The sequence below is a fragment of the Filobasidium floriforme genome (assembly GCF_021052385.1).
Source record: "Filobasidium floriforme strain CBS 6241 chromosome Unknown HD553scaffold_6, whole genome shotgun sequence".
Taxonomy (NCBI): domain Eukaryota; kingdom Fungi; phylum Basidiomycota; class Tremellomycetes; order Filobasidiales; family Filobasidiaceae; genus Filobasidium; species Filobasidium floriforme.
Genome location: NW_025763627.1, coordinates 625,969 through 652,986, shown reverse-complemented (window position 1 = coordinate 652,986; position 27,018 = coordinate 625,969). Strand labels below are relative to the sequence as shown.

The 27,018-nt window shown below is 53.2% G+C and overlaps 9 protein-coding genes across 9 annotated transcripts; 5 read left to right on the top strand and 4 right to left on the bottom strand.

Moving 5' to 3' along the window:
- The first annotated feature begins 689 nt into the window (after positions 1–689).
- On the top strand, positions 690–5,866 carry HD553DRAFT_197592 (putative mitotic chromosome condensation-related protein). Its single transcript, XM_046177072.1, has 15 exons — positions 690–1,074; positions 1,175–1,466; positions 1,569–1,732; positions 1,818–1,939; positions 2,011–2,134; positions 2,209–2,547; positions 2,614–3,667; positions 3,726–3,798; positions 3,864–3,960; positions 4,016–4,323; positions 4,382–4,569; positions 4,624–4,812; positions 4,875–5,195; positions 5,257–5,662; positions 5,726–5,866. Exons 1-15 carry the CDS (start codon positions 872–874, stop codon positions 5,788–5,790), a joined length of 3,945 nt encoding a protein of 1,314 aa, XP_046038149.1. The 5' UTR covers positions 690–871; the 3' UTR covers positions 5,791–5,866.
- HD553DRAFT_197596 (uncharacterized protein) lies at positions 5,866–8,916 on the bottom strand. The gene is made up of 9 exons (XM_046177073.1): positions 8,783–8,916; positions 8,615–8,687; positions 8,254–8,531; positions 8,103–8,165; positions 7,359–8,018; positions 7,016–7,288; positions 6,716–6,943; positions 6,425–6,652; positions 5,866–6,367 (listed from the first exon to the last, which is right to left on the bottom strand). The coding sequence occupies exons 1-9, from the start codon at positions 8,828–8,830 to the stop codon at positions 5,942–5,944; spliced, it is 2,277 nt and encodes a 758-aa protein (XP_046038148.1). The 5' UTR covers positions 8,831–8,916; the 3' UTR covers positions 5,866–5,941.
- A 721-nt stretch (positions 8,917–9,637) lies between these two features.
- Positions 9,638–11,152, top strand: HD553DRAFT_294016 (uncharacterized protein; the record flags this gene model as incomplete). Its single annotated transcript, XM_046178447.1, has 5 exons — positions 9,638–10,044; positions 10,189–10,553; positions 10,628–10,706; positions 10,785–10,914; positions 11,002–11,152. The coding sequence occupies exons 1-5, from the start codon at positions 9,738–9,740 to the stop codon at positions 11,150–11,152; spliced, it is 1,032 nt and encodes a 343-aa protein (XP_046038147.1). The 5' UTR covers positions 9,638–9,737.
- A 266-nt stretch (positions 11,153–11,418) lies between these two features.
- Positions 11,419–12,895, bottom strand: HD553DRAFT_197579 (WD40-repeat-containing domain protein). The gene is made up of 4 exons (XM_046177071.1): positions 12,269–12,895; positions 12,175–12,197; positions 11,916–12,121; positions 11,419–11,856 (listed from the first exon to the last, which is right to left on the bottom strand). Exons 1-4 carry the CDS (start codon positions 12,706–12,708, stop codon positions 11,650–11,652), a joined length of 876 nt encoding a protein of 291 aa, XP_046038146.1. The 5' UTR covers positions 12,709–12,895; the 3' UTR covers positions 11,419–11,649.
- A 1,023-nt stretch (positions 12,896–13,918) lies between these two features.
- On the bottom strand, positions 13,919–16,153 carry HD553DRAFT_348876 (threonine synthase). The gene is made up of 5 exons (XM_046183417.1): positions 16,010–16,153; positions 15,515–15,930; positions 15,272–15,428; positions 14,357–15,186; positions 13,919–14,277 (listed from the first exon to the last, which is right to left on the bottom strand). The coding sequence occupies exons 1-5, from the start codon at positions 16,070–16,072 to the stop codon at positions 14,004–14,006; spliced, it is 1,740 nt and encodes a 579-aa protein (XP_046038145.1). The 5' UTR covers positions 16,073–16,153; the 3' UTR covers positions 13,919–14,003.
- Positions 16,154–16,405: 252 nt separating this feature from the next.
- HD553DRAFT_197455 (uncharacterized protein) lies at positions 16,406–19,508 on the top strand. Its single transcript, XM_046177068.1, has 8 exons — positions 16,406–16,853; positions 16,938–16,976; positions 17,071–18,228; positions 18,309–18,461; positions 18,535–18,850; positions 18,920–18,947; positions 19,012–19,339; positions 19,419–19,508. Exons 1-8 carry the CDS (start codon positions 16,546–16,548, stop codon positions 19,462–19,464), a joined length of 2,376 nt encoding a protein of 791 aa, XP_046038144.1. The 5' UTR covers positions 16,406–16,545; the 3' UTR covers positions 19,465–19,508.
- Positions 19,345–20,704, top strand: HD553DRAFT_197478 (uncharacterized protein). The gene is made up of 3 exons (XM_046177070.1): positions 19,345–19,523; positions 19,708–20,396; positions 20,458–20,704. Exon 2 carries the CDS (start codon positions 19,773–19,775, stop codon positions 20,391–20,393), a length of 621 nt encoding a protein of 206 aa, XP_046038143.1. The 5' UTR covers positions 19,345–19,523; positions 19,708–19,772; the 3' UTR covers positions 20,394–20,396; positions 20,458–20,704.
- On the bottom strand, positions 20,458–25,467 carry HD553DRAFT_197469 (uncharacterized protein). The gene is made up of 13 exons (XM_046177069.1): positions 25,065–25,467; positions 24,910–25,006; positions 24,770–24,849; positions 23,317–24,699; positions 22,917–23,252; positions 22,718–22,844; positions 22,193–22,659; positions 22,060–22,127; positions 21,856–21,989; positions 21,508–21,795; positions 21,319–21,446; positions 20,954–21,258; positions 20,458–20,890 (listed from the first exon to the last, which is right to left on the bottom strand). The coding sequence occupies exons 1-13, from the start codon at positions 25,265–25,267 to the stop codon at positions 20,751–20,753; spliced, it is 3,756 nt and encodes a 1,251-aa protein (XP_046038142.1). The 5' UTR covers positions 25,268–25,467; the 3' UTR covers positions 20,458–20,750.
- A 371-nt stretch (positions 25,468–25,838) lies between these two features.
- HD553DRAFT_270019 (uncharacterized protein) lies at positions 25,839–26,948 on the top strand (the record flags this gene model as incomplete). Its single annotated transcript, XM_046177642.1, has 5 exons — positions 25,839–25,946; positions 26,010–26,114; positions 26,182–26,228; positions 26,304–26,412; positions 26,583–26,948. 5 exons carry the CDS (start codon positions 25,839–25,841, stop codon positions 26,946–26,948), a joined length of 735 nt encoding a protein of 244 aa, XP_046038141.1.
- Positions 26,949–27,018: the final 70 nt, after the last annotated feature.

Genomic DNA, 27,018 nt, shown 5'->3' with positions numbered 1-27,018 from the left:
TCAAGAAGTAAAAAGACTTGAGTAGAGGGGTATTGAAAGAGACGAGGACGAGGAATATGGCCGATGTCAAGTAGAGGAGATGTCCGGGGAGATGGGCGATGAAGTTTCCTTGATAGCCCATGGCTGTGGTCAGGTGTCAGTCTCGTTGAGGCTGTCGGTCTCGTTTTGTGTGGGAATCGGAGTGAGAGAAGAAGAACAGTTTGAGCGGTGGTGTTTTGGATAGGGATCTTGGAATAATTCCAAGCTATTGCCAAGCTGGGATTCAAGAGCGATGTAGGTTTCGTTTCAAGCGATATTGATGCGATTCATCCACAATTCTTGAGATGTTCACTAGTTTTCGCTGTTAACCATCCGTCTCGGATCTCGGGCCTCAAACGGGTACTCGTTCGAAACATCCTCCCCATCATCGTTGGCTCTTCAAAATGAGCTTGGTCCCTCTATCAAAACGTGTACGAGCTTCTGAGACCCTTGCTGTTTCAAGGGGTTGGATCGATCAAAGGAAGCGAAGAGGTCTGGCTGCGCTGTTTGATCCAGAGCGGCGCGTTTTGGCGCGATGAGGCGCAGGCGACGCGTATCCAAACAACGCCCTGATCGATTACGGCAGCGCAGGGCAAGGCAGGCAAAAGGTAAACAAACACTACAACATGTTCGACACAAGGTTGCAAGGGTGGTACAGTCAGCCTCATACACATCCTCGACCTGATAAGCAACCCCAGCCTTCATAAAACCATAGTATATAGCAGTGCCTCTGAAGAGATCGAAGAGATAGGAAAGACTGCTACACCCCTCATCTTGTTTCGTATGAACTCGTCACGCCTCCACACCCAGTAGCCATAGCCCGAACCACCACCAGCTGCAACAACACCGCAAGATGCCGCCAGAATTCAACCTCCAAGAAGAGGTCCAATCCCTCTCCGACATCTCCCTCTACCAGATCGATCATGAGCTCGATATAGAGTCCATGTCGGCTGGGGACATGAACCGGGCGCTGGACGAGGCTGTCGATCAGGTTACTCAAAGTACCGAGTGTATCACCTTGCCAGAAGTCTTTGACGTATATCGGAGTCTGCTCAAGTGGGTCCTCGACGTCATGCTCTAGGTCGTTACATTCGATCAGCTGACTCTTTATTCTCCTCATGCATTTCTACTCTGAACTACGCTGCAACCCCTTTAGACACGCCGATCAAGTTCCCGGCCCGATCCTCTCCAAACTCCTCGACTCTCTCTGCTCCTCCCTCACTTCGGAATCCGATCAGACCATCCGAGACATCGACCACCCGAACCCGGAGGACGACGCCGAGACGCAAGAACAGGTGTTTTTGATGCACAGACGTCCGTTGGAGATGTACGCGTTCTTACTCTTCTGGATGGTCAAGGTCGGGGAGAGGTTGGGCGGGAGGAAAGAAATGGGGGCGGATGAGGGCGAGGTGGCAGAGGTTCCGGCCACTCGGGATGGACGAGGCAAGGTGCGTCTAGTCGTTCTCTTCAGCTCCGCTAGCGGTCAAGACAGAGAAGGCCTTACTCCCCTAAAACATAGCTAAAATCCGCTTTCCAACCTGTCTTTGCAGAAAACGGCAGCGAAGAAGACCCCGAAATCGACCTCGACAACAGCAGGCCGGGTATGGAACTGGGCGGATCAACTCCCCGTCGTCCTCCAGACCATGTCCCGCGTGCTCAAGATCCGGACGGATCGGATATGGACGACTTCGGTTGAACGGGAAGCTTTCGTCGAGTACGTTGAGCCGACATCTTTTGCGGTAAAGGCTCGTGTCGAGGGAGATGATGTGATTGACATTCGCGTTTTGTGGGTGACTTAGGTGTTTTACCAAGTCAGTATGGCAGATCAGCGAGACGGAGAGCAGGTTGAAGAGTCAGGAGATCAAGACGGGAATCTACCGGGTCATCTGTGTCGCTGTCAAATCGCACGGGCACGCATTTGGTCAGTGCGCGGTAGAGTCAGACTTGTCGTTCTTGCCCGGCTGATGAGTGCTTGCATTTTGGGATTCATAGGCGCCCAGACGACGATCTTCCAAAACTTGAATTACTTTGAGCATCTGGCGGAACCCATGGCCGAGCTATTGACAGTCTTGGACGCCGAGTTCGACCATACTCAGACCACGGAAGAGGTATTAAGGTTCGTCTGCTTATCAAGTCGCCTACACCAACCTGCAGGATAGCTACTGAGTCGACGTGATCTGGGCCCGACAGGGAGGTTGCCAACAAGCGGTTCCAACAATCGGTCGATGCCAAAGGCCCGAAATCCTTCTCGCGCTTCCTCGTCAAACTCGCCGAACTTTCTCCCCGACTGGTTCAGAAACAGATCAGTCTCCTGCTCGCGCATCTCGATAGCGAAGAATATACGATGCGGATGGCCATCATCGAGATTATCGGGATACTCATCCAGAACATTCCGATGATGGGCGAGGGGGACGAAGAGGCCAAGAAGAAGCAGATCAAGGGATTCTTTGAGCTGCTCTTTGAGAGGTTTCTGGACAACAATGGTTGGGTGAGAAGCAAGTTGTTGGCGACGTTGATCAAGATTTGCGAGTGAGTCATAGGCGTGTCAAGCCAGTGATATACGTGATCTCAACCTCGACGTCCTCCACTCGACAGAGTTCGACAACCGTTCCCTAAAGAACGACTCAAGATGCTCAACTACACCATCCGCTCGCTAGAGGACAAGACCTCGAGCGTCCGAAAAGCGTCGATCCAACTGTTGAATACGCTCTTACAGACCCACATCTATGGGGCCATCGATGGAGGTCCTCTTAACATCACCCTGATCGAGGAGCGCTACGAGACGTTGTGCAAACGGCTCGAGGCTATTGAACGCAAGGAGATGGAGGTGGCTAGGCGGAATGCTGGATTGGACGAGGATGAGGCGGAGAACATGAAGAGTGGTCGGAGGCGGGAACGGACGGCCGCGACCGGCGAGGACGAGATGCAGGTGGACGAGGCGGAACCGGTTGCCACGGTCCAAGAAGAGGCCGCGGAGGAACCTGCTCCTGCTGAAGATCTTGTCGTCAGTGACGAGATTGCTGAGCGGATGCGCGCTACCCGCAAAATCTACGCGGAAGCCCTGTACTTTGTTCAACAACTCGAGAACGCCGTACCAACACTGAAACAGCTATTGACATCCAAGAGCAAGGCCGAGGTCTTGGCTAGTATGGAATTCTTCCAGACGGCCCACCATTACCAGCTGCACTTCGCCGAGGTTGGGATCAAGACGATGTTGCATTTGATCTGGAATAAAGACAATAATAGCACCACTGAAGACGGGACCGAGCTCAAGGGGATTCGGTCGCACGTCATCGACGTCTACAAGCGGCTCTATTTCGAAGTTTTGCCGGACCCCGCCATGTCCGCACAACAGCAGATCAGCAGGATCACCAAGAACATGATTGAGCGGACATACAATGCCACCTTGGCCGAACTGACCTCGCTGGAAGAATTGATGAGGACCATGATGGCGGAGCACGAGTCTGAGGGTGTCCATCCCGACGTGATCAACAGGTTATGGCACGTTTACAGCACGAACAAAGCCATCGACAAGGCTCAGCGACGGGGCGCCATTATCATTCTGGGAATGCTCGCTATTGCCAAGCGGGAGATTGTGACCGAGCGAGTCGATACGTTGTTGAAGATTGGTCTGGGACCGCTAGGACAGGTACGTTGCGGACTATCTACTTGATTGACGAGGAGGCTCAATCTCTGCGTTTTCACAGGAGGACCTGGTGCTCGCACGATACACGTGTATTGCCCTTCAACGTCTCAGTGGAAGCGCCAAGAAGGTCAAGGGCAAGTTCGATCTGTACTTCCAGTCATTTGACAGGGCGACTAACCGGGCGGAGATTGTTTTATAGGTTCGCTGATCGACAAGACTTTGCGAATCCCCATGGACAGTCCCGTCTTCGAGCGCCTCGAGCGGACGATCGAAGGCGAGAGCAAGTCGAGTCAATGGTATGTGTGCTATCGCTGTACATCTATCTGTTCGTCTCTCACCGTTTTTATGCAGGTTCGCCATGGCCGAGCAAGCGCTCAATACGATTTATCTGTTGGGAGAGCAGCCAGATGTGCTCTGCAGCAGGATTATTCACCAGCTGCACTCGCGTGTATTCAATCGGCCACTCAAAGCCGACGACCAGATGTCAGATATCCAAACTGACGAGGAACCCGCCGCACCCACAAGCCAACCCGATGCAACCGATGCGACACACCTGGCTCAACTCGTCTTTGTTGTTGGACATGTCGCTATCAAGCATATTGTCTATCTTGAGCTGGTCGAGCGCGAGGTCAAGCGTCAGAAAGACGAGTCAAACAAGGGTTAGTCTCTGGCTGCGAAACCAATCCCCTCCTCGGATGCTGATGATCTCGGCCACAGCCAATGCCGGCAAAGCCGCTGACAAGGACGCAAACGACCTTGAAGCGGTGACGGGCAATGCCGAAGACGACATTGGCGACTTGGTGGCGAGCGTGCGAGAACGAGAGCTGCTTTATGGCGAAGATTCGTTGTTGGCGGTGTACGGCGGCATGATCGCGCATATCTGTTCTGCGCCCAAGGCCTTCAAGGTGAGTACTTTAGCTGTGTGAATATGAGAACCATGTTAAATCGTCGTGTGACAGTCGCCAACACTCCGTGAAGCTGCCGTCTTAGCCATGACCAAGCTAATGTGCGTCAGCGCACAATTTTGCGAGGCGCATCTTCCTCTCTTGTTCAAGATCTTGGAGACGAGCAAGGATCCGATCGTTCGAAGCAACATCGTCATTGCGCTTGGGGACATTGCACTATGTTTCAGTAATATGATCGACGAGGTGAGTCGCAGCGCGGCATCATTCGAACTTCTGGGCTAAACAACGATATTTTGGATACACAGAACAGCGACCGCCTCTATCAGGGATTAGGCGACAAGGACTTAGTAGTCAAGAAGAACACCCTGATGGTGTTGACTCATCTGATCTTGAACGGAATGATCAAGGTCAAGGGTCAGCTTGGCGAGATGGCAAAATGCACCGAGGACGAGGAGCCACGGGTTTCAGACCTTGCAAAGTTGTTCTTCGACGAGCTTTCGAAGAAGGACAATTCGCTGTACAACAACCTGCAGGACATCATCAGCCACCTGTCGGTCGGTCAGCACGCCGTTGACGAGGAAATGTTCGAGCGAATCATGAAGACCGTATTTGGCTATATCGAAAAGGTAGGTCACGGGTCGAGGATATATTCCACGCGGCCTGGCTAACACCCCCACAATCGTACAGGAAAAACAAGCCGAAAGTGTCATCGAGAAGCTGTGTCAGCGATTCCGATTGGCCGACACGGAACGACAGTGGCGAGACATCGCGTTCTGCCTGTCCCTCTTGCCCTTCAAGTCGGATCGTTCAGTCAAAAAGTTGATCGAGGGTCTGCCCTTCTATCAAGATAAGCTACACGAGGAAACAGTTTTCCGGCGCTTCAACGAGATCCTGGTCAAAGCCCGAAGCAACAAGCTCAGCAGCAACAAGCCCGAGGCCGAGTTGAAGGAGTTTGAGATGATCCTCGCAGAACACAAGGCCAAGGGAGAGGAGGACAACGCGCTGGCCGCAAATGCTGTGAAGAAGACGGCCAAGGCAGCACGTCGTCGGGCGAACAAGCCGATACCAGGCTCGCCCGTAAAGAAGCGTCCCAGTGAGTCTATCCGGCTGGATGCCTCTTGCCTCTTTTTTAGCTTACCATTGCCGACGATTACAGTGCGACGCCGAGTGGTAGCTCAGACCGACGAGTCGGCCGAGGACGACGATGAGATTGACGAGTAAACTGAGCACTAATGCCTGTATGGCCCACTTTTGATTTCGTTGTCACATTATATTACACCTAGCGTTCGCATTCGGCGCTTGCAGCCACTTGTACATACAGAGGATTACATCATAAAAAAGTCGGATCGATTCGTTGAGGTCGTAGAGGTCGTCAAGCGGTTCGCTTCCAGTAGGCAGCATCTGGTGGCGATCCTGACGTGGCTTTCGTGACAGCCGCGTGCAGGTCATCTCCAGCCCTCGTCCACACAGTAGCGACTTCCAAAGCCAGTCGTTTGACATCTTGGTCTTCCAGCCGCGCCCATGGTCCCGCCACGGGTCCCTTGACCGGATGGTCTAACCAGAAGTACGGGGTCAACGTGGAGCATAGTGCCTTGCGATCCTGCGTCAAAAACAGCGTGTCATTGCGGTTACCGAGCCATAGAAGGAACTTCAGGATCAAGCGCGAAGCGTCACGATCCTTATTGCCTAGTTCCCACAGCGTTCTAGGCAAGGATACGAGCCATCGAGCCAGAACCTCTCGACAAGGCGACTTTGCCGGAATATGGAAAGGGTAGACGGGGAACTTCGCTTCATGGACCTGTGAGAGAGGGATAAGCTCGAAGCGTCGAGATATACAGCTAAATACGATACTTACGATTACCAACCTGCAAACAAATTCGGTTCCCAACCGTTTCGTGGCAGAATCTGCCCCCGCTCGGAACAAATGCTCCAGCACGGCGTTGAGCATCATTGCCGGGATCGATTCGTCCTCGCCAGTAGGCGGAAGGAAGGAGAACGATGTCAACAGCGACCAGATGACTGGCAGGGTTGTGACATAAACATGGGGACTGAGCGACGGCTGCAGCGCGTCTCCATTGATAGACTGTATACCCTCAAGGGATGTTAGCCGATCTGTGCCGAACCCATGTCGTTCACGTTGACTTGCCAGCAGATCGCACAACCAACCGGCAACACCGGCCAAAGCAGCTCGTTCCCTGTTGGTCCTCCCGGTCAAGGTCTCCTGGAAGCCTGACTCCATCATCGCGGCTACCTGTTTGGCCGTCGAAGTCTTGGGTCGAGGAGGTAGACGCCCCGGTGTTGGTTGTAATTCTACCACCAGCGTCGAGTACGCCACCGAGATCGCTTGCTGTGTTTCGACCAACTGAGCGTTGCCCTAGAAATGATATTTCACGGCGTCAGTCAATCCGGTCGATGACACGATAATTCCCCCAGTGGGCCGCCTCACCTTTTGTCCCCTAATCTCGTTCAGGTTCCCGAACGGGAAATACGCCCCGATCTTGTTGACCACGATCGTCACGGCCTTTCTCACCTCGCCCGAGCTTTTCGTCTTGGGGAAATCTTTGAGAACTACCCCGGCGAGCGCTACGACGAGGTCAACAATAGTGCTGCAGAGGGAGACGTGCACGTCGACACTTGATCCTGTAGACAGGCTGAATGCCGCAGGTGCGGATTCCAGTAGCGAGGAAAGTAGCAAGGGCTGAAGGTTCAGGTAGAGCGTCTAAGAAGAGTCGCGGTTTGATCAGCTTGTGTGATCAGAATACAACCCGATGTTACACGTCGTTACTGACCGAAAGCACCTCCCCTAACTCGTACTCGTCCTGAGCATCCTCCCTAACCCTCTGCCCAACCTCATACCCCGTTGTTTCCAGACCCGACCCAGTACCGAACAACCACCCGTCCGCCTCTCCTAGCTGCTCCACGGGTATGATCTCGTCCAACCTGACCTCCTTCGCCACCTCTTCTTGTCCACCGAGCGGATGTCTCGTCCGTCTGTGAGCCACATCGAATCGCTCAAAGATTTCTTGCGGAAAAGGAATATCCTTTGCCGCCATCGCATTGACTCCCGTATTATGACCCGCCGGTGTGCCGAGGACGACCAACCCCTGTTTCTTCAGACCCGCCCGGACGAACGCCAAGATCGTCTTCAAGACCACCAACTTGCTCGCCGGTAGCAGGGTCTGACCCATCGCTCCTCCTTCTCCTGCTTGTCCACCTAGACCTGCTGCCAACCTCAAACCCGACAAGATCGTATTCTCCTCCCCCGGCCCAGAAATCGTTTCTACGGCGGACTTTTTCGGATAAGGCCAGGTAGAGACCACAGACGCGGGCGCGATATCGAGCAAGAGGGAGACGAGGTGACAAGCGTCTATTCGGACTTCGGGAAAGATGTGTGAGAGGGCTGAAGATGTTTGCAAGAGGAGGATGGGGAGATGAGGGTCGATGACGTCCTGCACAGCGATTCGAACATTGTAAAGGTCCGTCGGTCAGCTTTGCACTCGATCGATCCGGAAAAGCATAAGAAGACTACAAACCGAGGGCAGGACTGGGAGGTACCAGTTGACGAAACCTAACAAGGCCTTTCTGACCGTCCGTTCCTACAGTCTCACGAAGATGAGCTCTGCAATCAGCTTCACTCGCACTCTACGCTCATGACACCTTTCTGCCAAACTATAGCACGCTCACCTCATCCGTGATCAGAGCTAATATCCCCCTGACAACCATCCCGACCTCCCCTTCCCTCCTCCCAATAGCTATCCCCTTTTGCATCCCATCCACAAGAACCTCTTTCAGCTCGTCCAAAGCTTCCTTCCTGGCTCCCTTGTTGGTATGTCGGAGGAGGACGAGGACTTCGTGTAAAGTCAGACCGCGGTGGGAGATGGGTTTAGCATCTTCAGTTGAGGACGATGGATCTTGGTCCCTTAGTGAACGGAGTAGTGGATTTTGGGTCGGGAGTGCGATAGCTAGGTGGCCACAAGCCGATAGGTGGACGATGAAATGGATGTGAGCTGAGAGCGAGCTGTGTAGGGGCCGCGATCGCACTCACACCTCGCCTTGTAAGACGTATCCGTAGCATTGTTAGCGACCTGTTTGCCCTTTCCCAACTTGAGCTTTGCTTTCTGTGATGAACGACAACCGAACGCAAAGCAGAGCGGCAAAACACGATCAGCTAAAGGCGATCGTCGGGACGTAACCCGAACTCGAGCATGCTCACGCTAAAGTCGGCGACCTTTTCCTTCTGCTTCTTCGTAGCTTTGGGCATGATCGATCACACTGTCAGTCCTATGTAATCTATTATGATTGACCTATCTATACGGACGACTTGCTATGTCTGGTCGTTGTTCGAAGTGACTTCATGAACCAGCTCGTCCTCTTGGGCTTTGCAACCTAGCCGCACCGGGGGTCTCGCAACTTTTGTCCGGAGGCTTTTTCCGGAAACTAATTATTGGGAGGTCGGTGCACCGTCGGCAATGGGTGGGTGGTATCGCGATCGATGTGGTTGTTATACTTGGGGGCAACGTGAGCAACCAAAGGTGCATGCGTATACACGATTGCAAAGCTCTGATTCCAAGGACTCTGTTGTCATCCCGACATTATTGCTATTCGATCGCGGCGAGCAACGTTTCAGCATACGCCTGGTAGGATGACATGCCAAAAAGATGACAACGACGTTACAAAAAGTATTCAGTGACCAAATCGTAGGACTGCTGTATGAATGAATTTCCCCCCAGACTTTTCTTCATAACCGATTTTTCGAGTTACTACTTATACCTTCGGAATGTGGCATGAGCACCATTTATCATTCCTACTCAACGTCTTGGGCAGTTGCATAGTGGAAGGAGAGAACCACTGTACTCATGGCATGCTACATGGAGGTAGATGACTAGATCACTTGGACACACGTCTTGTAGCCACCCTTTTTAAGGCGCGCGACGTTGGCTGCGAATGGGTTGATAACGTAATCAAACGATTCCGGCCGCACCCGCGTCACTTCCCCCATGTCTTGGCAACCCTCATCATCGATCATCCTCCCTCCTTGAATCATCATCCCCTTCGCTCTCGGCTCTCGGTCCTATTCGTCGCCCGCCTCACCCAGTCCGGTCAACCCTCCTCCCTTTGAGATCTACCTACCTACCCGCTTGTTACCATACCCTCAAACATACCACAATATGACAGAAAGACCCATCCTCCGTACATCTCAATCATCACCAGGAAACTCTCCCGGTCCATCCCCGTCTCTCCGACCGAGCATCATCCAGCAATCGAGCTACAGCCACCGAACACCCAGTCCTCACCCCACGTCACCGGAGCTCACCTCTCCTCCCCTCTCCCCTCCAACCGGTGCACCTAGAGTGTCCTTTCCTTGGGTACCGACTCGACAACGATCGACCTCGAACGACCACGAACACCTCTCGATGAACAACGCCGGATTACAATCTGCCTTCGCTCATCGACCCGAATCGGTGCACACCGAGGGTGGAGAGAGCAATACCAACACCCTAATCGGCACGGATTCTAATGCAGGAGGAGTAGGTCTGTCCAGTCAAGGCTACGGCCACGCTCGTCGATCTTCAGGTGGTGGATTTGGGGTGCCCAAGACCCGGACATCCTCAACCGGAGCGGGGACCACCATCGGTCCCGAATTCGGGTACACACGGAAAGTAGGATTCGAGACGTTCGACAACCCTATCAAAGAGTCGGCTCTGTTCAGCTATACGCTACAAACCAAATCCGATGCCTACCGCCGGACCCGCAACACCCGGGTCTTCATGGTAGCCGTCTCCCCCGACGAATCCGGTTCTGAAGCCCTCGAATGGCTCATGGAGTCCCTCATCGAGGACGGAGACGAGGTCGTCGCCGTCCGTGTGATCGAGCTGGACGAGGGGGAAAAGGCGAGCAAGGAAGCGCAGGAGGAGTTTAGGGAGGAGGCTGGGGGATTGTTGAGAAAGGTTTTGGAGCTGAATGACGAGGTCTCGGATCGACGGGTGAGCACGGGGAGACACGGCCCTTCCATTGGTATCGCTGGGCTAACGATCAGGCGGTGCTTGCGACCGGGCAGATCTCCGTGATTGTCGAATACGTAGCGGGCAAGGTCACTTCCACATTGATGCGTCTCATCTCGCTCTATCGACCGGATTGTGAGTCGTCTAGCGCATCCTTTTGTATTCCTATTCAATTGTCACTGATACACGTTTCTATCCAACGCAATTATCCAGCCCTGATTGTAGGAACGAAAGGATCTCGATCTACGTTACAGAAATTCGGAGCGGCACTCGGTGCACCAGGGATGGGAAGCGTCAGCAGGTATTGCGTCTCCCACAGCCCCGTACCCGTCATTGTCGTTCGGTAAGTCTCCGTCGCACACGTAACCCGTATGATACCTACTTCGCTTGAGGCTAATTCAACTTCGCTTTTGCTTGCCTCGTCGGACAGCCCCGAACGCAAGGTGAAAAAGACTCTTGCAAAGAGGCAGAACGACCCGAAACGGCAGAAATACAAGGCCATGGTAGGCAGCGAGGCGCTCGGGCTGAGGAGGAGCCGGAGTGCCGAGAGTCGGGAACGAGGAGGTGCCCTGTCCGAATGAGAAACTGGATGGTGACATTGAGAGCTTTTTGACATGGTCGGGAAAAGGAAGGAAGGTGGTGCCAGTACGTCATCTTACAAGGTCCCGGTTGTATCGCTCGGAAGTCCGACATTATTCACTACTTTTTACACTTGCGACGAGGGCTAGTTGTGCATTCGTGGGATCATAAATGGCCCATCAATCAAAGTAGCCGTCGTAAACCAGTCCGTAGCCGACTGAATCAAAGAGTCAAATGTGCTACGTATCAGCCAAGTGTCGCGCCAAACTCGCCTTCGAGCATCGAATCTCACAATCTTGGATGGTGAGATTGCCAAGATCATCTCCGCTGAAAGGGAGCGCCAGATCAGCGATGTTGTGACTGCACGAGCTGACTGGGACTCACGCGATGATCTTGGTGGCCGTAGCGCTGATGGTCAGAACTCGACCTGGTGTTCTCAGGACACGTCGGTTGGATAGCGAATGAAGTGGCCAAACCTATAGTGCATCACAATGAGGTGTCAATCATGTGACGTTGGGGAGGCGAGATAAACGGAAAGACATACCCCGACCTGATTGCTATACGACCCCGTGATCACCCTGCCCGTTCGAGGCATGATCGTGAAACATCGGATCAATTCGGTATCGGCCGATTGTTCGAACATGACCCTTCCGGTACCCATCTGAGCGAGTCGCAAGTGCGTGTCGCCCCAGACTACCAGGTCGTCCTAACAAGTATCTCGTCCGCTTAGCAGCAAAGCCAATGCGAGAAGTCGGTCCGGCTTACGTAGAATCCTACACAAGCAACGGTATCTCGGGTTTGGCTGCGACACCTTTGTAAAGGCTTCATCGTTTCGAGGTCGTAGAACGTGATCTTCCCGTGACATCCGGCCGCGACTAAGATGCCCGTCTCTTGATGCAAAGCGATGCAATTGATCGGACCACCAAGGAGGTCAACTTGAGCCGTGGATGTCAACGAGTTTCTGCACCAGACTGTTAACAATGCGTTAGTCAACGGTCGCAGTGGCCTCGACGCTGTTTCCCACCTCGAACAGTGCCATCTTTCGAGCTAGAACATAAGAAGGAGAAATTGATTGTTCTTTAGCTGATGATTGGTCTTGGGCGTACTACATAACTCACCAGCTCAACACGCGATGGTTATCGACGACCAGGTCCAGCACTCCCGCTTCATGGCCGACCATACTCTTTACTAAGACCGGTTTCCCTCTAAACGTACTCCACTCCGTCAAAACCCCATCGAGATCCCATACATTCACTCTCCCATCCGATCCTCCAGTATACATCGTTCCCGCACCACCTCCACCCAACAGATCCACCTCCATACAAAGAACCGACCCAGCATGAGCGTCCTTGATCCGAAAGATGATCGATAGCGCCCTCTCCTCCTGTTCAAACTCGTAAAAACAAATCGACCGATTCCTAGCTCCGGTGATGATGTAGTTCTCAACCGCAAACGAGCAGTAGATTGCTGATTTGGCGGGTCTTGACGAGTCCGTCTTGGGGTTGAACCTCCTTCGATCCCACCTCTCCTCCAACTCTCTTCTCTCTCGGCACAACATTCGCCAGTCGAGCGTATCCGCAAATGGTCCGTTGATTTCGGTCTGTACGCACAAGTCATTCCGGACGGGTCGTCGGATTCGCCACCCCGCGTGTCTGTGATAGAGGCGTTGCCAGGTGGATGGAGAGCGCGCGACTTCGTACAGCGTCCGGGAGCAGCATGCAAAGTTGACGATATCGCTGGGAGGCAGGTAGAGGAGGATGTCGAGGAGACTATGATGTGGACATAATGGTTGTGTCAGCAGAGATACTTCGGAATGGCTTGAGCCGTGAAGACGACTTTACACGTGAAAAGGCAATTCGTCCAGGCTCGTTTCATCTGTGCGGGCATTAATGTCATCGTGAAACGTCCGCAGGAATGTATCCGGCCCGACAGTCACTCACGATCCTCGTCGATAGATGCTCCGCCCATAATGAAGCCTCCGAACTCAACCTCATCTTCAACCTCATACCACTCATCTGCAACATCACTCGGCGGCTGCGGTCCTTCCGGCTCACGCTCTCCCTCTACTTCCGGGATGATGATCGTTCCCGAGTCTCTCTTGCGCGCCAGACTTTCGTTCCGCCTCTTGAACCGAGCATCCCTTCGAGTATCGTCGTCGGTAAGAAGCTGATAGGCAGATTGGCTGTAGATCTTGTTTTCAGGGGTGTCGTTTTTAGAGGTAGTTGGCGTAAAGGAGGGGGTAGGAAGGTTTTGCTGCTGAGATGAACCGAGAGGTCGTGGTGGCGGCCTCGTCCTGGCCGAAGAAAGAGGGTTCATCCTGTCGCTCCGCGGTGTTTCCCCAATCGGAGTGAGTATCAGGCTTGATTCTGAGGGGGGTACAGGAGCTGCGTTTCACGAGTGATGGATAAGCTTCGAAGGTCGAAAGGGTACGAGTTGTGATCAGCGTTCGATAAAGGATGTGTGGCTCGGCGACCAGCGCTCATCAGCGGCATTGCGCAAACATCTGCTCACCTCGCGACCTGCAGGAAGTCACCAACCACCACGGCACCGCCAGGGATTTCGGAAAGCTATGTCAGGGCTGACTCTCCGTTTGGATCACAAACAGAACGTAAACCGCACAGGTTTCCTCATCATACGACCTGACTGATGGGGACGTCTGATGATGGGAACTTGACCAGAGACTCGCCGCGAACCGATGCACGCGTAGAACATCATCAAACATTCATCCTGCCTTACCCCTATCCCGATCTCGATCGATGTAGCCAGTCTTTCACCCGTATCTTATGCATATAGTACACAGATCAATTCTGATCGATATCTGAAACAGCACAGGCGGTCAATAAGTCCACACGTCTACATGCTGCCCTTGCCTTCCTCCTCGGTCGGCTTTGCCTCTCCATCCTTGGTCTCCTTGGCGACCTTTTCAATGAGCTCCCTCACTCCCTGTTCACCCTTGACCCTGGTGACCCGTTTCTCCAGCCCGGCGAGGTCTCTGAGAACGTCAGGGAGGACCTTGCCGTCAAAGTCGAACTCTGGGAACTCGGAGGTAGGAAGAGCTCCCTTGACAGCGGCATCGAATTTGGCGGGATGGGCCGTTGAGAGGGTCACAAAGGTGGTCCCAGGTGCCCTATATCCCGGGGATTGTGATCAATATAGCATCAGCACAGTTGCCAAAGGACAGACTCCAGGATGTTCCGGCTACTCACGCAGTCTTCGCCACGCGCTGAGTGGCTTCCAACCCGACAGCCGTATGGGGGTCGACGACATAGGGCCCAAACCTAGACTCTCTCGAATAATACCTCTTGATCTGCTCCGCCGTCTGCTTGTCCGAGACTCTCTCCGCCTTGAAGTCCTCCTTGGCTCGTTGCAATACGCTTCCCAGGTCAACGGATCCTTCCCGCTTCAATTCGTCCATCCACCCCTTGACCGCCGCCTGTGCTCTACGGACCCGGTCTTCCTGACTCGCGGCGTTCCCTGCACCAGCCACCTCGGCTTTGGGCTGTTCGACCGAAGCCGAATCGGCAACGTTGGATCGGGGAACGGCTTGAGTGTCGTAAGCGAGGTAGAACAAGAGACGTTCAAAGTTGGACGAGACGAGAATGTCCATGGCAGGGGACATGGTCTCCTTGACACCTCCCGTGGATTGAGCTTGAGAACCATCTGATGAACCTTGAACGACCTCGGTCTCGGCCGACTCGGTAGTGCTCGGTGCTGACGAGTCCTGCTTTTCGTATCTCCCCGTCTTCCAGAACCTCTGTAGGATATCATTCTCGTTGGTAGCAACGACCAATTCCTTCATTGGCAGACCCAGCCGTTTCGCATAAAACCCAGCGAGGATATCTCCAAAGTTCCCAGTAGGGACGACAAATTGAACGTTGGGTACCGGGTTTTCACGGACATGAGCCGGGAGATGGAGGTAGGCGTGGAAGTAGTAGACGATCTGGGCGAGAATACGGGCCCAGTTGATCGAGTTGATAGCTCCGAGACGGTGTGTGGCGTTGAATTCTACATCGGAGAAGAGCGTCTTGACCGTGTCCTACCAGAGGTTGCCATCCAGGGCGGACATAGATCAGATCTCAGTCCACGATGACGTGACTGGGCGGCAAGGCGTGACTGCTCACCTGACAATCGTCAAACGTCCCATCAACAGCGACGCAGTGCACGTTCTCATCCGGCACAGTCGCCATCTGTTGTTCCTGGATGGGCGAGACCCGTCCGTAAGGGTAGAGAATGTAGATGGAGACGTCCTGCTTTCCTCGTAGACCGTAGATGGCAGCACTGAGACGCAAGGTCGAGGTTCAGCATTTATCGGCATCGTTAGGTCATGCATCCCTTAACAACCAGCGAGGCTAGTTGAAACTAACCTTCCGGTATCTCCTGAAGTAGCACCAACGACGGTCAACTTGTGCCTCGCCTCTCCCTCCTTCAAGTTCGCATTCTTCCTCTTCAGACAGTATTCGAACACGTTGCCCAAGAACTGCAAAGCGACGTCCTTGAACGCAAACGTCGGTCCATGGAACAATTCTAAAACATATTCGTCCTCGTCGACCTGTTTCAGGGGGGTGGTCTGTTCGTGCCTAAACGTCGAGTAGCTTCGGAGGATGATCTCGGCGAGGTCTTCCGAAGGGATGGAAGAGGTAGGGATGAACAGGCTGAGGATGCGGAAAGAGAGTTCGGAGAAGGAGAGGTCTTTCCAGGATTCGGCCCAGTTGGAGGGGAGAGCGGGGATACGATCGGGAATGTAAAGACCGCCGTTGGGAGCTAGACCAGTGAGTACGGCCTAGGAGATACGTGACGAGTCGAAAGATAAATACGGCGAGTACTGTAGCATCTTCGGCCGAAACGACGCCAAGGCTCACCTCCTCGAACGTCAACCGTTCGTCACCGCCCCGGGTCGAAAAGTACTTCATCTCGTCGTCCATATCTGCTCAAGTCTCCAGCTAACGTTTTGTCCTAGTTGTAGAGGGTAATAGGTCGCAGTACTGCTGTATACCAAGTTTTTTTTTCCCTTCGAGGACGTTACATCGGGTCAGATGTGTGTGGCTCGAGTCACTGCTGGGTGATCAGCGCGACCCTCGTGCCCCTCCCCCGATACACGTCGCCCGCCTCCTCCTTCCCCTGCCGTAATGCCGTAATACCGCTTCCGAGGCTGCCGAGCCCGAGCCGCCGGATGCTGTTTTCCCCCTTGATCTCTCTCTCTCGTCGCAGATCACAAGGTCGAACAAGGAGGATGTTACCCCGATTACCCCTTTACACAGAGTTCTCATCAAGTACCTCACTCTTCGTTCACCGTGCCTACACATAATCGCTCACTGGGAACGTATAGGATCGTTCGACAGGGCCGCGACGCTGGAAATCCCGCTCTGTCCGCGTATATCCCGGTCTGCTCAACATCATGTCGAACCAACGCTATGTCCAGATGCAGAGCATGAACATGGCACACAGCAATGACCCGTCCGCCTATCAATCCTCAGCACATTATCAGCAACAACAGCAACCAAGTACGTCTTACAACCATATGATGGATCAGAATATACATAGCAATATTCGCGGTCATAACAATAACAACGGCGAGCCGGACCATGAGCATGTCGAATCGCCAGAAGAGATGGAGAACGAGGTGTATGAGATGAGCGACACGAAGCGGAGCAAGCGGGAACCGGGTGGGAAGAAGATCAGGTCGTGCATCTATTGTCGTCGGAGGTCAGTATATACGATGAGTCGCATCTGCCGGCAGAAGCAGAAAGGAGCTGAAGTCTATGGTTCATTCTTGTCGAACCCTCACAGTCATATGGTTTGCGATACAGAGCGGCCGTGTCGAAGATGGTCAGTTCCTCCATCTATACACTTTACGTCCTCCCACTTGACCTTTGACTCACCCTCCCCCCTTCCTGACTTGTTGCATCCGACATCGTAACAGCGTTAAAAGAGGTATAACCCACCTCTGCTTAGAAGATTCCAAGCTCGCCGCCAAACAACTCGCTGCGCAAGCCGTCCGGGCTGCCCAGAAGCGAGCTGGTGGTGGGGGTTCTGGATCTGAACTGTATGCCGGTGAAATGACGACTGTCGCTGCCGATGGAGGTGGAACAGTCGGGCACAAGAGAAGGAGGACATCTTCCACGGGCACAGGTTTCCCGCAGATGGGCCAATCGCAGTCACAATCACGGCCGCAACAAGCGATTGAAAGAGACCGGGAAGAGAGAACGGATCAGGTCGGCTCGTCTTCGTCCTCGCCAGCAGCTGTATGGGGAAATGCGCAGGGGTTTCACGATTATCAAAACGGGGGTCAATCACTGCAGGGCCAGGATCCCGTGGCTTCGACGTCGAATTGGGCTTTTGCACCGAATATCAGTCGCACAGATGACGCTAGCAATATCAACGTCAATGATAACGCGATGGGTGAGTCAAGCCGTCTTTCCGGGCCATCGGACATGCCCAACATGTGGCCGGGAAACGAAGCAATGGGCATGCTTCCGCTCAACGCTGCCAGCTCCAGCTCGAACGCACCGTTTACCGTGAATCGGGACATCTATGCGCTTGGATCCTCTTCTTCGTCATCGGCCCTGCAGAGGCCCGAGGACAATGTCTCCAACATTGCCGGTACCAACAACAACAGCAACCACCTTTCAGGTCGTCAAGACTCGAACAAGTACCTCAATGTGCCACTCAACAATGCCCCGCGCCGAGCATCTGCCGAAAGAGGTGGAGAATTTGGGATTCTCTCTGAATACCTCGAGAGTCTGGGTATCCCATCTTTACCCGGGGGACTCGGGGATGTGCTGACCGAGACGGCACAGACGCAAACGTTGAACCCTCAAGTTCTCTCCGGCCCCGGACCTAGTCGAACGAATAGTAATGCGACGGGAAATAATGCGCTCGGAAGTGCGGGGGCAGAGGATGATCAGGATCAGGTTGGAAACGGGTTGATCGGGCTGGACGCCTTGGATGACTACGGAATTGACTGGAATGCCCTGGGGATGGGCTTGTTCAATGTCGAGACGGATGCCAATGCCAAGAGGTTCGAAACGGCTCAAGCTCAGGAGGACGTTAAGCCGCTCATTCCCGAGGCTAGTAATACGTCAGTCCTTTTTTTAGCCCTATTGATGAGCATGCGAATTGAACCGGAGGCTGAGACCGATTTCGTCGGGATTGCTGTAGGGAAAAGTTTTACCTCGCAGCTGCTGATCAACAATCGGGGACGAGGGACGAGAGACTAAAGAAGGTCATACAGGCGAAATACGAGGCGGGGCTATTGAAGCCTTACGATTACGCGCGTGGCTATGCGAGGATGTACAAGTGGCTCGAAAAGAAGTAGGTCTGTTGCGGGAGGGGGAGCTATCGACCGATTTGACGCCTTGTTGCTGATCACACATGCCTAACTCAGCGTCTCACAAGCTTCGATTCAAGCGATTCTCCGACCGATGTCGGTTTTCCGACCGGCGTTCCGCGCTATTGCGCAGAGCCTGAGCGATCTCGACTTGATCTTTGTCGAAGAGGCGTTCGAACGTTTAATGCTTGACTATGACCGAGTCTTTTCGGCCATCCATACCCCTGCTTGCCTATGGCGTCGTACGGGCGAGATTTACAAGGGCAACAAGGAGATGTCGAACTTGACCGGAATCCCGTCGCAGTGCTTTCGAGGGGGGAACCTTGGCATCTTCCAGTTGATGGACGAAGAGTCGGTCGTCAAGTACTATCAGGTGAGTGCCGTCCTCAGGTGCAAACAGTTGGATCGACAGGCTGAAGCGCTTGCTCGTATGCTTGTCTAGTTGTTCGGGAGCATAGCTTTCGATACCAGTAAGTCTGCGGATTCACCTTTCTCGATCTGCAGAAACAGAATCTGACAGCTTGCGAATGGTAGACACAAAATCCGTCAATACAGTCTGCACGTTACAGATACCATCTCACTTGACTAGGACTCTCCGAGGTGACAACACAGTCGCACATACGACCGCCACGACGAGCCCAGTATTAGGACCCGCACCGACACACCCTTTCAACAACTCGACATTCAATTCGCCAACATCTTCGCCGTCTAACGCTCTTGGCGGCAGTGGATCTCGTCTCAAACCCCAAAATTCGTCCTCGATACCTACCCTGAGCCTGGGCCAATCAATGACAGGTAACGAGCAAGCTCAGGAAGCCAAAGTCATCAAGTGCGCTCTGAATTTCACTATCAGGCGCGATTCGTGAGTCACTTAGCTCTGCGCGTGCATCGGCACCGAAATGAACCCGTCTCTGACGGTCCACCGGCCACTTGTGTTCTAGTTGGGGCATGCCCATAGCGATCATTGGCAACTGGATTCCAGTCTGAGGGTACATGCGTCGTCATCATCAAGGCGCGAGGGGGGTGATTGTACACAACCGCAAGAGGTGATTGTGCTTTGGCGCGATGATGACCGAATGACGATCGATTAGCGCGCGCGCTCGAATCATTGGAAGCTACCCCAGCCCAGTTCTAGATGCAAACATCGCTTGATCAATCGCATTTCGCAATACTCTGCTAAAATCCACTACTCTCTCCCTCAACTCACATACTTATAAACGCTCTGGCTAGCCTCACCCTTACCTTCGTTTAGATACAATTCACACGCCGTTCGCGACACACCAAATCCAAACACAATGTCCAATGTCCGCATCACCCTCGGCAACCGGCTCAAGAGCTTTCGCCAGTCGATATCTTCGAGCCCTGGTGGACCGCTCACCAGCTCCAAATCCGACGATTCTTTCACCTCGTTTCCTATCGACCCACAAACTAAAGCCCCGATCAGGCCGTCTTCCGGCAAGGCGGTGCCCTGCTCGCCTAGTTGGAAATTGATCGTCGCGCTCAATCAATCTGAAGACGAACCGGAAAAGGCGGATGAGACCAAGTTGCGAGACTTTGCTAGGCGCAGTCTTCATCAGGAACCTGTCGATTCTACCTTGCGTGACGCCATCGCCGTTCTCAACAAAGGTCCAGATGCACTCCCTTTGCGAGCCCGATCATCAATCCGGACCGCGAGACCCGGGTCAAGGCTTTCGCAACCAGAGTCTTTGCCCCAAGAACCGGCCACCTTCTCCAAAGCAGAGCACGACCTGCCGAAATCGTTTCGGCGACCTCGTCGCTTGAGCCATCGGGTATCATTCACCGCTCTCTCGAACCGTTGCTCCTGGTTCAGGGCGAACGGTGGTGGATCGACCGAATCGTCCAAGCGTAACTACTGCAAGATGGACGCCAACCAGGAAGAAGCAGAAGAGAGCTGAGCCGTGAGTATGGTGGAACGGATTCGAAGAGGACGGGCATAGCTGACTGTTCGACGAATGTCAGACCGCTTTGAGCCCAAACATGCCCAGCCAGACCAAAGGCATATGGAGACGTACTCTGCCGTGACATCACCCCCTACCAAACACACAGCTATCATACACGAACCACGATAGCGCAGAGTCGTAGCACTTGCTCACAATCAGATGGACTTGCATGAATGATACCGATATACAACGCCTCTTTATACACCAATTTTGTAAACCTCTTTATCTGAGCGAACTGTCCTAAGTCTGCATCCGTTTGTAAAACAAGATATATGCCTTGTCCGGTCGAGCCTAATCATAGATGTCTATCTATCAGTACCTCAAGAGTTGATTGTCTTCGGATCGTCCACTCACCACTACGTCGTTGACAGTATGCTGTGTGATTTTGCTATCGTCACAGTACATCCAATTTTTCTCACCGGCACCTTTTGACGATTTCACAAAAGCGGTGTCTAGCAGCAATGGTCCCGAGCTTCGTCAACTTTTGTTACAGCGAAGGCTATGGTTTGACTTACAATGTCCGTTACTCATGTTGCCCTGATGATTGCTCAAGGCGAACAGTTCATACTTGTATGGTCCCGTCATCTGCAGAGGTTCAGCAGGATGTCCGCCACGGTTTGCATCGTCTGGCATCCACCTAGTAAGGTCCAGAGGGCTTTCCCTGGTTGCCGGGAAGATCACCGATGTTTCCGTCTTGTCGTAAAACAACCCGCCACGCCTTGCAATGAATCGCTTGAAATGTATCAGAAGCACAGGTGGGAGCCTAGCGATACTAAGCGTCTTGGAAGCTCTTCGAGGTTGTTTGCATCGCGGGCAGTGCCTAAAAGAGCCAAACGATGAGTACGTTGTACGTAATAGTACGCATCATATATCCACTGACCATGCGTCGTCGCCGTCCAGGATTTCCGGTTTTGTGAAGTCGTCAATCAACTCATAAACCGAGATCTTTGAATTTTGGCTCGGCAGGGGTAGTGACAGGTACATGAACGTGTCGTAAGTGGTCGACGTCTGCCAGAAATAAGCAGGTCGATCAGTATCCGTTTGCACAGCCGGACGAGACACGACATACTTTGTGGCAAGTGAGACACTCGAGCCTATTGCGGTATTGCCCCTGAAACAAGTCCACCACAAAGCTGTCGTTCCGCTGCTTGTAGATGCGCCATTCCTTCTCTGCTGCCACAGATGGTGGTAAGGTCTCCAGGGCCGCTTCCCGTTCAGGTGTCATCTCTACTGGGGGTGGTCGATTCTTTATGCGGTTCAGGTCCTCGTGCAGACCATCGAGCAAGAAACTTAGGAACTCTTGCGAATCTTGCTGCTCTGTACCGGCAAATGATGGTGCAAACGTGCTGATCGATTTCTGTATGTAGAGTGATATTGGTGAGCTAGAAGTTAACCCTAGCTGTAACTGAAGTCTCACTCTGAAGGTGACCGGCGAAAGGAACGTGTAGCTCTCTGCCCACAACATGGACACAAGTGTCGCGAAGGCTTTCGCGAGATCTCCTTTCGTGCCCAATGGGTTCACCGTGTTGATAGCTCTTTTGAAACTGCCATCTGTTCAGAATGAAAGCGATCGTTCAACATAATGTTGTGTGATATCGCGCTGCCTTCGTCATGGACATACCCCGAAAGAAGCGCGCCAGTGGGAATGTCGCGCTCAAACATTGCAACGTCGAATTCATATAACACGTGCTAGTCAAGTCGTCGATGTCAGGTGTGGAATTTCTCATTTAAAACTCCGGTCCACTTGAACTCACTTGCCGAGGTTCTTCAAGCCAGAAATACCAAGACCTACGTCGCTCCAATACAACATATCGTCTTGATCCGGGAGTTTCGAAAGCCCGTCAAACGATATGATCGATTCGGATCTCGGAGCTTGCGGCCTAGACTCTTGTCGAGTCGTTGTTGACGAAGCAGCCGGAGGCGGCATCTGCGGTTGGGCTAAGTTTGGGTAAGAGATCGAATTTTGGCGAGAAGAGCGATCCACATAACCGGAGTAGGGCTGAGTGGCGTGTTCTATATAGTCGCTCCTGCGGCGCGTCAACGGTCCGGGCGAATTGTTACTCGAAACAGGAGGTGGAGGCTTGGGGCCGCCTTCTAGTTCTCGGTTATAGCTGGATGGCTGTCTCGAGGGTCCGGCTTGGAGAGAAGACGGTATCATAGGTTGACCATTATAGCCGCCACCGCCATATCCCGCCATTGACTGCGGGTAAGCTCCAGCAAACTATAATTCAATGTGATCAACTGATGGACCTCTGATTCCAATCATAGTACCAACGTACGTTCTCTGTGATGTCTCGAGAGTATGCAGATGAGCGATAGACTCCAGTTTCTCTACGTGATGAACGTCCGAAATCCGGAGATCCCGGACTCGAAAGACCTGCCGGCGGCAGACTCGTCTTTTTGACACTACGGACGTTTCAGGTAGGATCAGCCTTCAAATTCAGCCTCACATGCTGTAGACAAAGACTCTGCACTTACGGTAATGCGGGCGGAGGGCCTTTCGAGGCCTGTGTATACCCGTTGGCAGGACCGACACCATTCTGTGCCCGTTTTCGCAGCTCGTCTGACCACGCTTCAAAACCGCCAACCAGCAAGACCGGACTCCTCGCTAGCGTCTTTGACGATTTGAACTCTTTCTCGAAGATGATTGAAAAGAGGGTGGACGGCGCGGTTGCATTCGCTCCTTTTGCCGGAAACGCCTTGGAGGCGGAGTCGTATATCACAACCAGATCGTAATCTTTTCGTCTTTCAAACGCTCGCTGTTCGGCTGAGGGCTGAAGAGACAAGGCGCTCTCCAGCTTGACAGAGTCGAGGCTAAAACCGGATGAGAGATTCGTTTAGAGATACCTATGCTGCACAGGTGTCAGAATGATCTTACCCTTGTCTTTGCAATATTGTTGGATCGACCCAGACACTATCAACCGACCTCCCATCCGGTAATTGCATATCTTGACCGATCCAACCGGATTGATGCTCGTTGAATGACCTCGTGTCAATCAGCAGGACCTTAAGAGCGGGGTTATCAAGATAGTCCGATACAGTTCTTGGCATAATCGAATTGGTAAACGGAAGCGAAGGCTTGACGGCAGGCTTTTCGCTGGTCGGCACGGAAGCGTTGGTCTTGAACTGAGGTTTCGGTGCTAGTGGAGGGGGACCCATCGCATTCGCAGGTTTCAAGGCGGGTAAACCGGGCGACGTTTGTCCCCCGTTCAACGTGTCGGTGTCCGGCATCGGCAAACTTGAAGGCCGTTGAGGAATATCAGGTGGTCCCAAGCCGTTCATGCCATTGAGTCCGACAGTATCTGACAGACCAGGCTTGTTCCGGGGTGGGGAAGGTAGACGAGGCATCCTGAAGCCGTCCGATTCGTCCTCCCGGCTTTCAGTGATGGTATCTGGTCGATCTACCGTTCTTCCATTACCACTTTTCTGTCTTGGCAACCATGGTCGTTCCCCTCCATTCACAGAGGAAAGCGCGGGCATGGCGAAATCGGGCTTGTGTTCGAATTCATCCAGCGAGGGGAACTGCGAGCTAAAGTGCGCCATGTGGTCCTCTTCTTCTGGTACGGCTGAAGAGACCGTATTTTGACGTGATCTCACCGGGGTGACGGTTTGAGACGGATTGGCGGAAGCCGTCCCGTTCGAAAGATGCCCATATGTTGCATAAGACGAAGTCGGTTGCGAAGAGGGGAGGTTCGGCAACGACGCTTTGTGGTGGTGTGAGCTCACGGTCGGGACACTCGGCAAGGTTCTTGGTGCGGAACGAGGTGAGACGGCGTTGCCTGCCTTTTCATCCGCGGCAGGGCTTCGACGGGACGAATCGTTATCGTGCGTTTGTTGCTGCGATTCATTGGGTGTCGGTTGTAGTCGGGAGGGCAGATGCATCGACTTTATCGAAGTGAACGAGGACCCAGTCTTGTTTTGATCGAGTTGAGGCTGAGGAGAATAAGGCTGGATTCCTGCCACGGACCCTCTTCGACTGCCCGGCTGTTCCACGGGCGTATTAGACCCCTTTCCTGAGCCCATTGCGGGACTTCGACTACCGCCCATAGTAGTGCCCGTGTTGAGTCCTGCACTACCCGGTGTCATTCCCGGACTGGCTGAGCCTCCTAAATCTCGGCTGACACGCTTATGGCTCGTCTGGACCTGCATACCCGCTCCCCGTAGAGCTGCCATTCTTGCGGCGATCGAGCCCCCTGCAGAGACATCCGGTTCCTCGGCTTGTTGAGGGGTAGCAGTCGTGGTCTCGACCTGTAAAGAAGGTCTTTGGGGGTACAAGGAGGATGTCAAGGTTAATCACTATACACAGGCTAGAGGACCTGTTGATTAGTCACCTTGCAGGGTTTTGCTCGACATCTCTCGTCTTCAGGACGTCAGCTATTGCCTTGGCCTTTGCTAGGTACTGAGACCGATTCTGCATGATGCGTGACATCAGCTTCGAATCTCAAATATTACGAGGAGAGATGCAACCTACCTGAGAGAACGACATATAGTCGTGCCATAGAGGATTCGCTGCGCGGTCCGCCTTGACCTGCGGGTAATCCCGATGCGAGAGGAAGAGCTCAAAGAAGCTGATAAACGTGATGGTATTAGCTACCAATACAGTGTTCCCAGGACCTGAGATCTCACCCGCAAGCTTTGAGATACTTGACAAACGCTTCCTCCTGTCTACCTTCCCGTTCTGCTACGGCAGCTTCCTCCGCACACTTCTTCGCGTTGCTGACCCAACTCTGGGCCGAGAACTGGTTCGCTTCGACGTTGAGGGTAGCTTGAGCTCGCAGGTCGGCAAGAGGTAGCTCCTTGAAGGAGATGGGACTAGGCGATTTTGCCATGATGGACCGGAGGGGGCGATATCCGAAGGGCTGAACTGCGGGCCAAGAGAGACTGGGTGTTTCGCTCGCTTCGATCCTTCCTCACATCCGCTTGATGTAGTTCGGCGATCCCCCAGCAGGATATTGCACGCTGTTCTTCCTCCTTGTCTCTGAGATTTGACCCAGGATATATGGCGTTCTAGCAGTTGGTCGATAGGGAAGATGCAAGGAGGTAGGTAGGTAGGTAGGTAGGTTGGGACAAAGCTCCGTTCATGACGTATAAAGCACCCGAGGGCGGGGGGTCGCGAGCTCGCGAGGCAATCACCGAAAGCCGCAAGCTGGGCAAAGCTGAATTACCCCCAACCAACAAGCTATTCATACAAAAGATTTGCATTTCGATCCTATTGCATCAGCAAGCTATAGCTTGGCCACCTTGGATAGATCAGAGATCGTACAAGTCTCTCTGTGATTCATAGGGGGAAGGTACTATTCGCAGGATTCGTTCGGGGTAGATACTTAGCCCGCTCAGTTGAAGCATACCAGCGGGTCGACTGGCAGGGCATGCGACAACCCACTCTCGAACAACGATACCATGGATTATAGCAGCTACCGACAACAATGGATAGTTCTACAGGAAGACCTGTGGGAGGCATGTACCAGGTCATACCCGCTCAAGACTTCTCCGTTGCAAATCAGACCGGTTCGTAGCCAGGACGATATCTTGGTCGCCGATTGCTCTGAAAGCCTTAATCCGAATCTGCAGGTGGTCATCTTTGTCCTAGCGGCGTGGCTGGTCATACTAGGAGTACTTGGCATGGCTCCAATTCCAGAAGTACCGGTCAATGATAAAGTGCTGCACTTTTTCGGGGTGAGCCGATATCTTGCCGCCGGATTGCCTGATGAAAGGCATACTGACCCGATCTCGACAATGCTAGATGGGTATCGCTACATTCCTACTATACTTCGTTATAGTCGTGCCAGAGTAAGTGGCGTCGTCAGAACTTAAACCTCGTCGATCATTGCGTCTGTCTGACCTTTGCGCGCGCTGTATCTTCAGTCACGCTCGACGGATATGGTACTACCGTCGAGCGCCCTTGATCCTCACCTTGATATGTGGCTTCTTCAGCGGAGGGATTCTAAGCGAGATCGCTCAGGGATGGTTACCGGTATGTCCTGGTCATGCGGAATCTGTTTGATTTGACATGGTTGATACTGACCTTTATATCGCCTGTAGTGGAAGACATTTGACTGGAAAGATATCCTCGTAGGCTAATACAGTTCTTCTCTAATCCCTTTCGGTTCATGATGCTGAGCTCTTCTCCCTTGCAATATATAGGCGAACCTGCTGGGCAGCTCAGCTTTCTTTTGCCTTGCGCACGAACTCAAAAGACGCTCCCGGAAACGGTTCGAGATCTCTAGACTTTACCAACCGATCTCTTCCAGCAACAATTTCCATTCACGGGCTCGAGATCGGTTCCAAGATCTCGAGAGGGATGGAAGGGCAAGCCATGACAGCTACGATGTCGATGAGGAAGATGTCTGGGGAGATGCGGCGAGCCAGAGGGGGACAAGAGGGGCACGTGGGGCACGTGGACAGGATGAGCCTAGCACGGCTCAGCAAGGATTCTCGCTCGGAGATGATGACGACGACGAGGAGATTGACACCAACAAGACATCTGGTCCAGGAAATACAACCACCTGACGGACCGCATAGTAACACGCCGTATATGTATAATCATCCATGATGCATCAACAGTCAGAATACAACATCA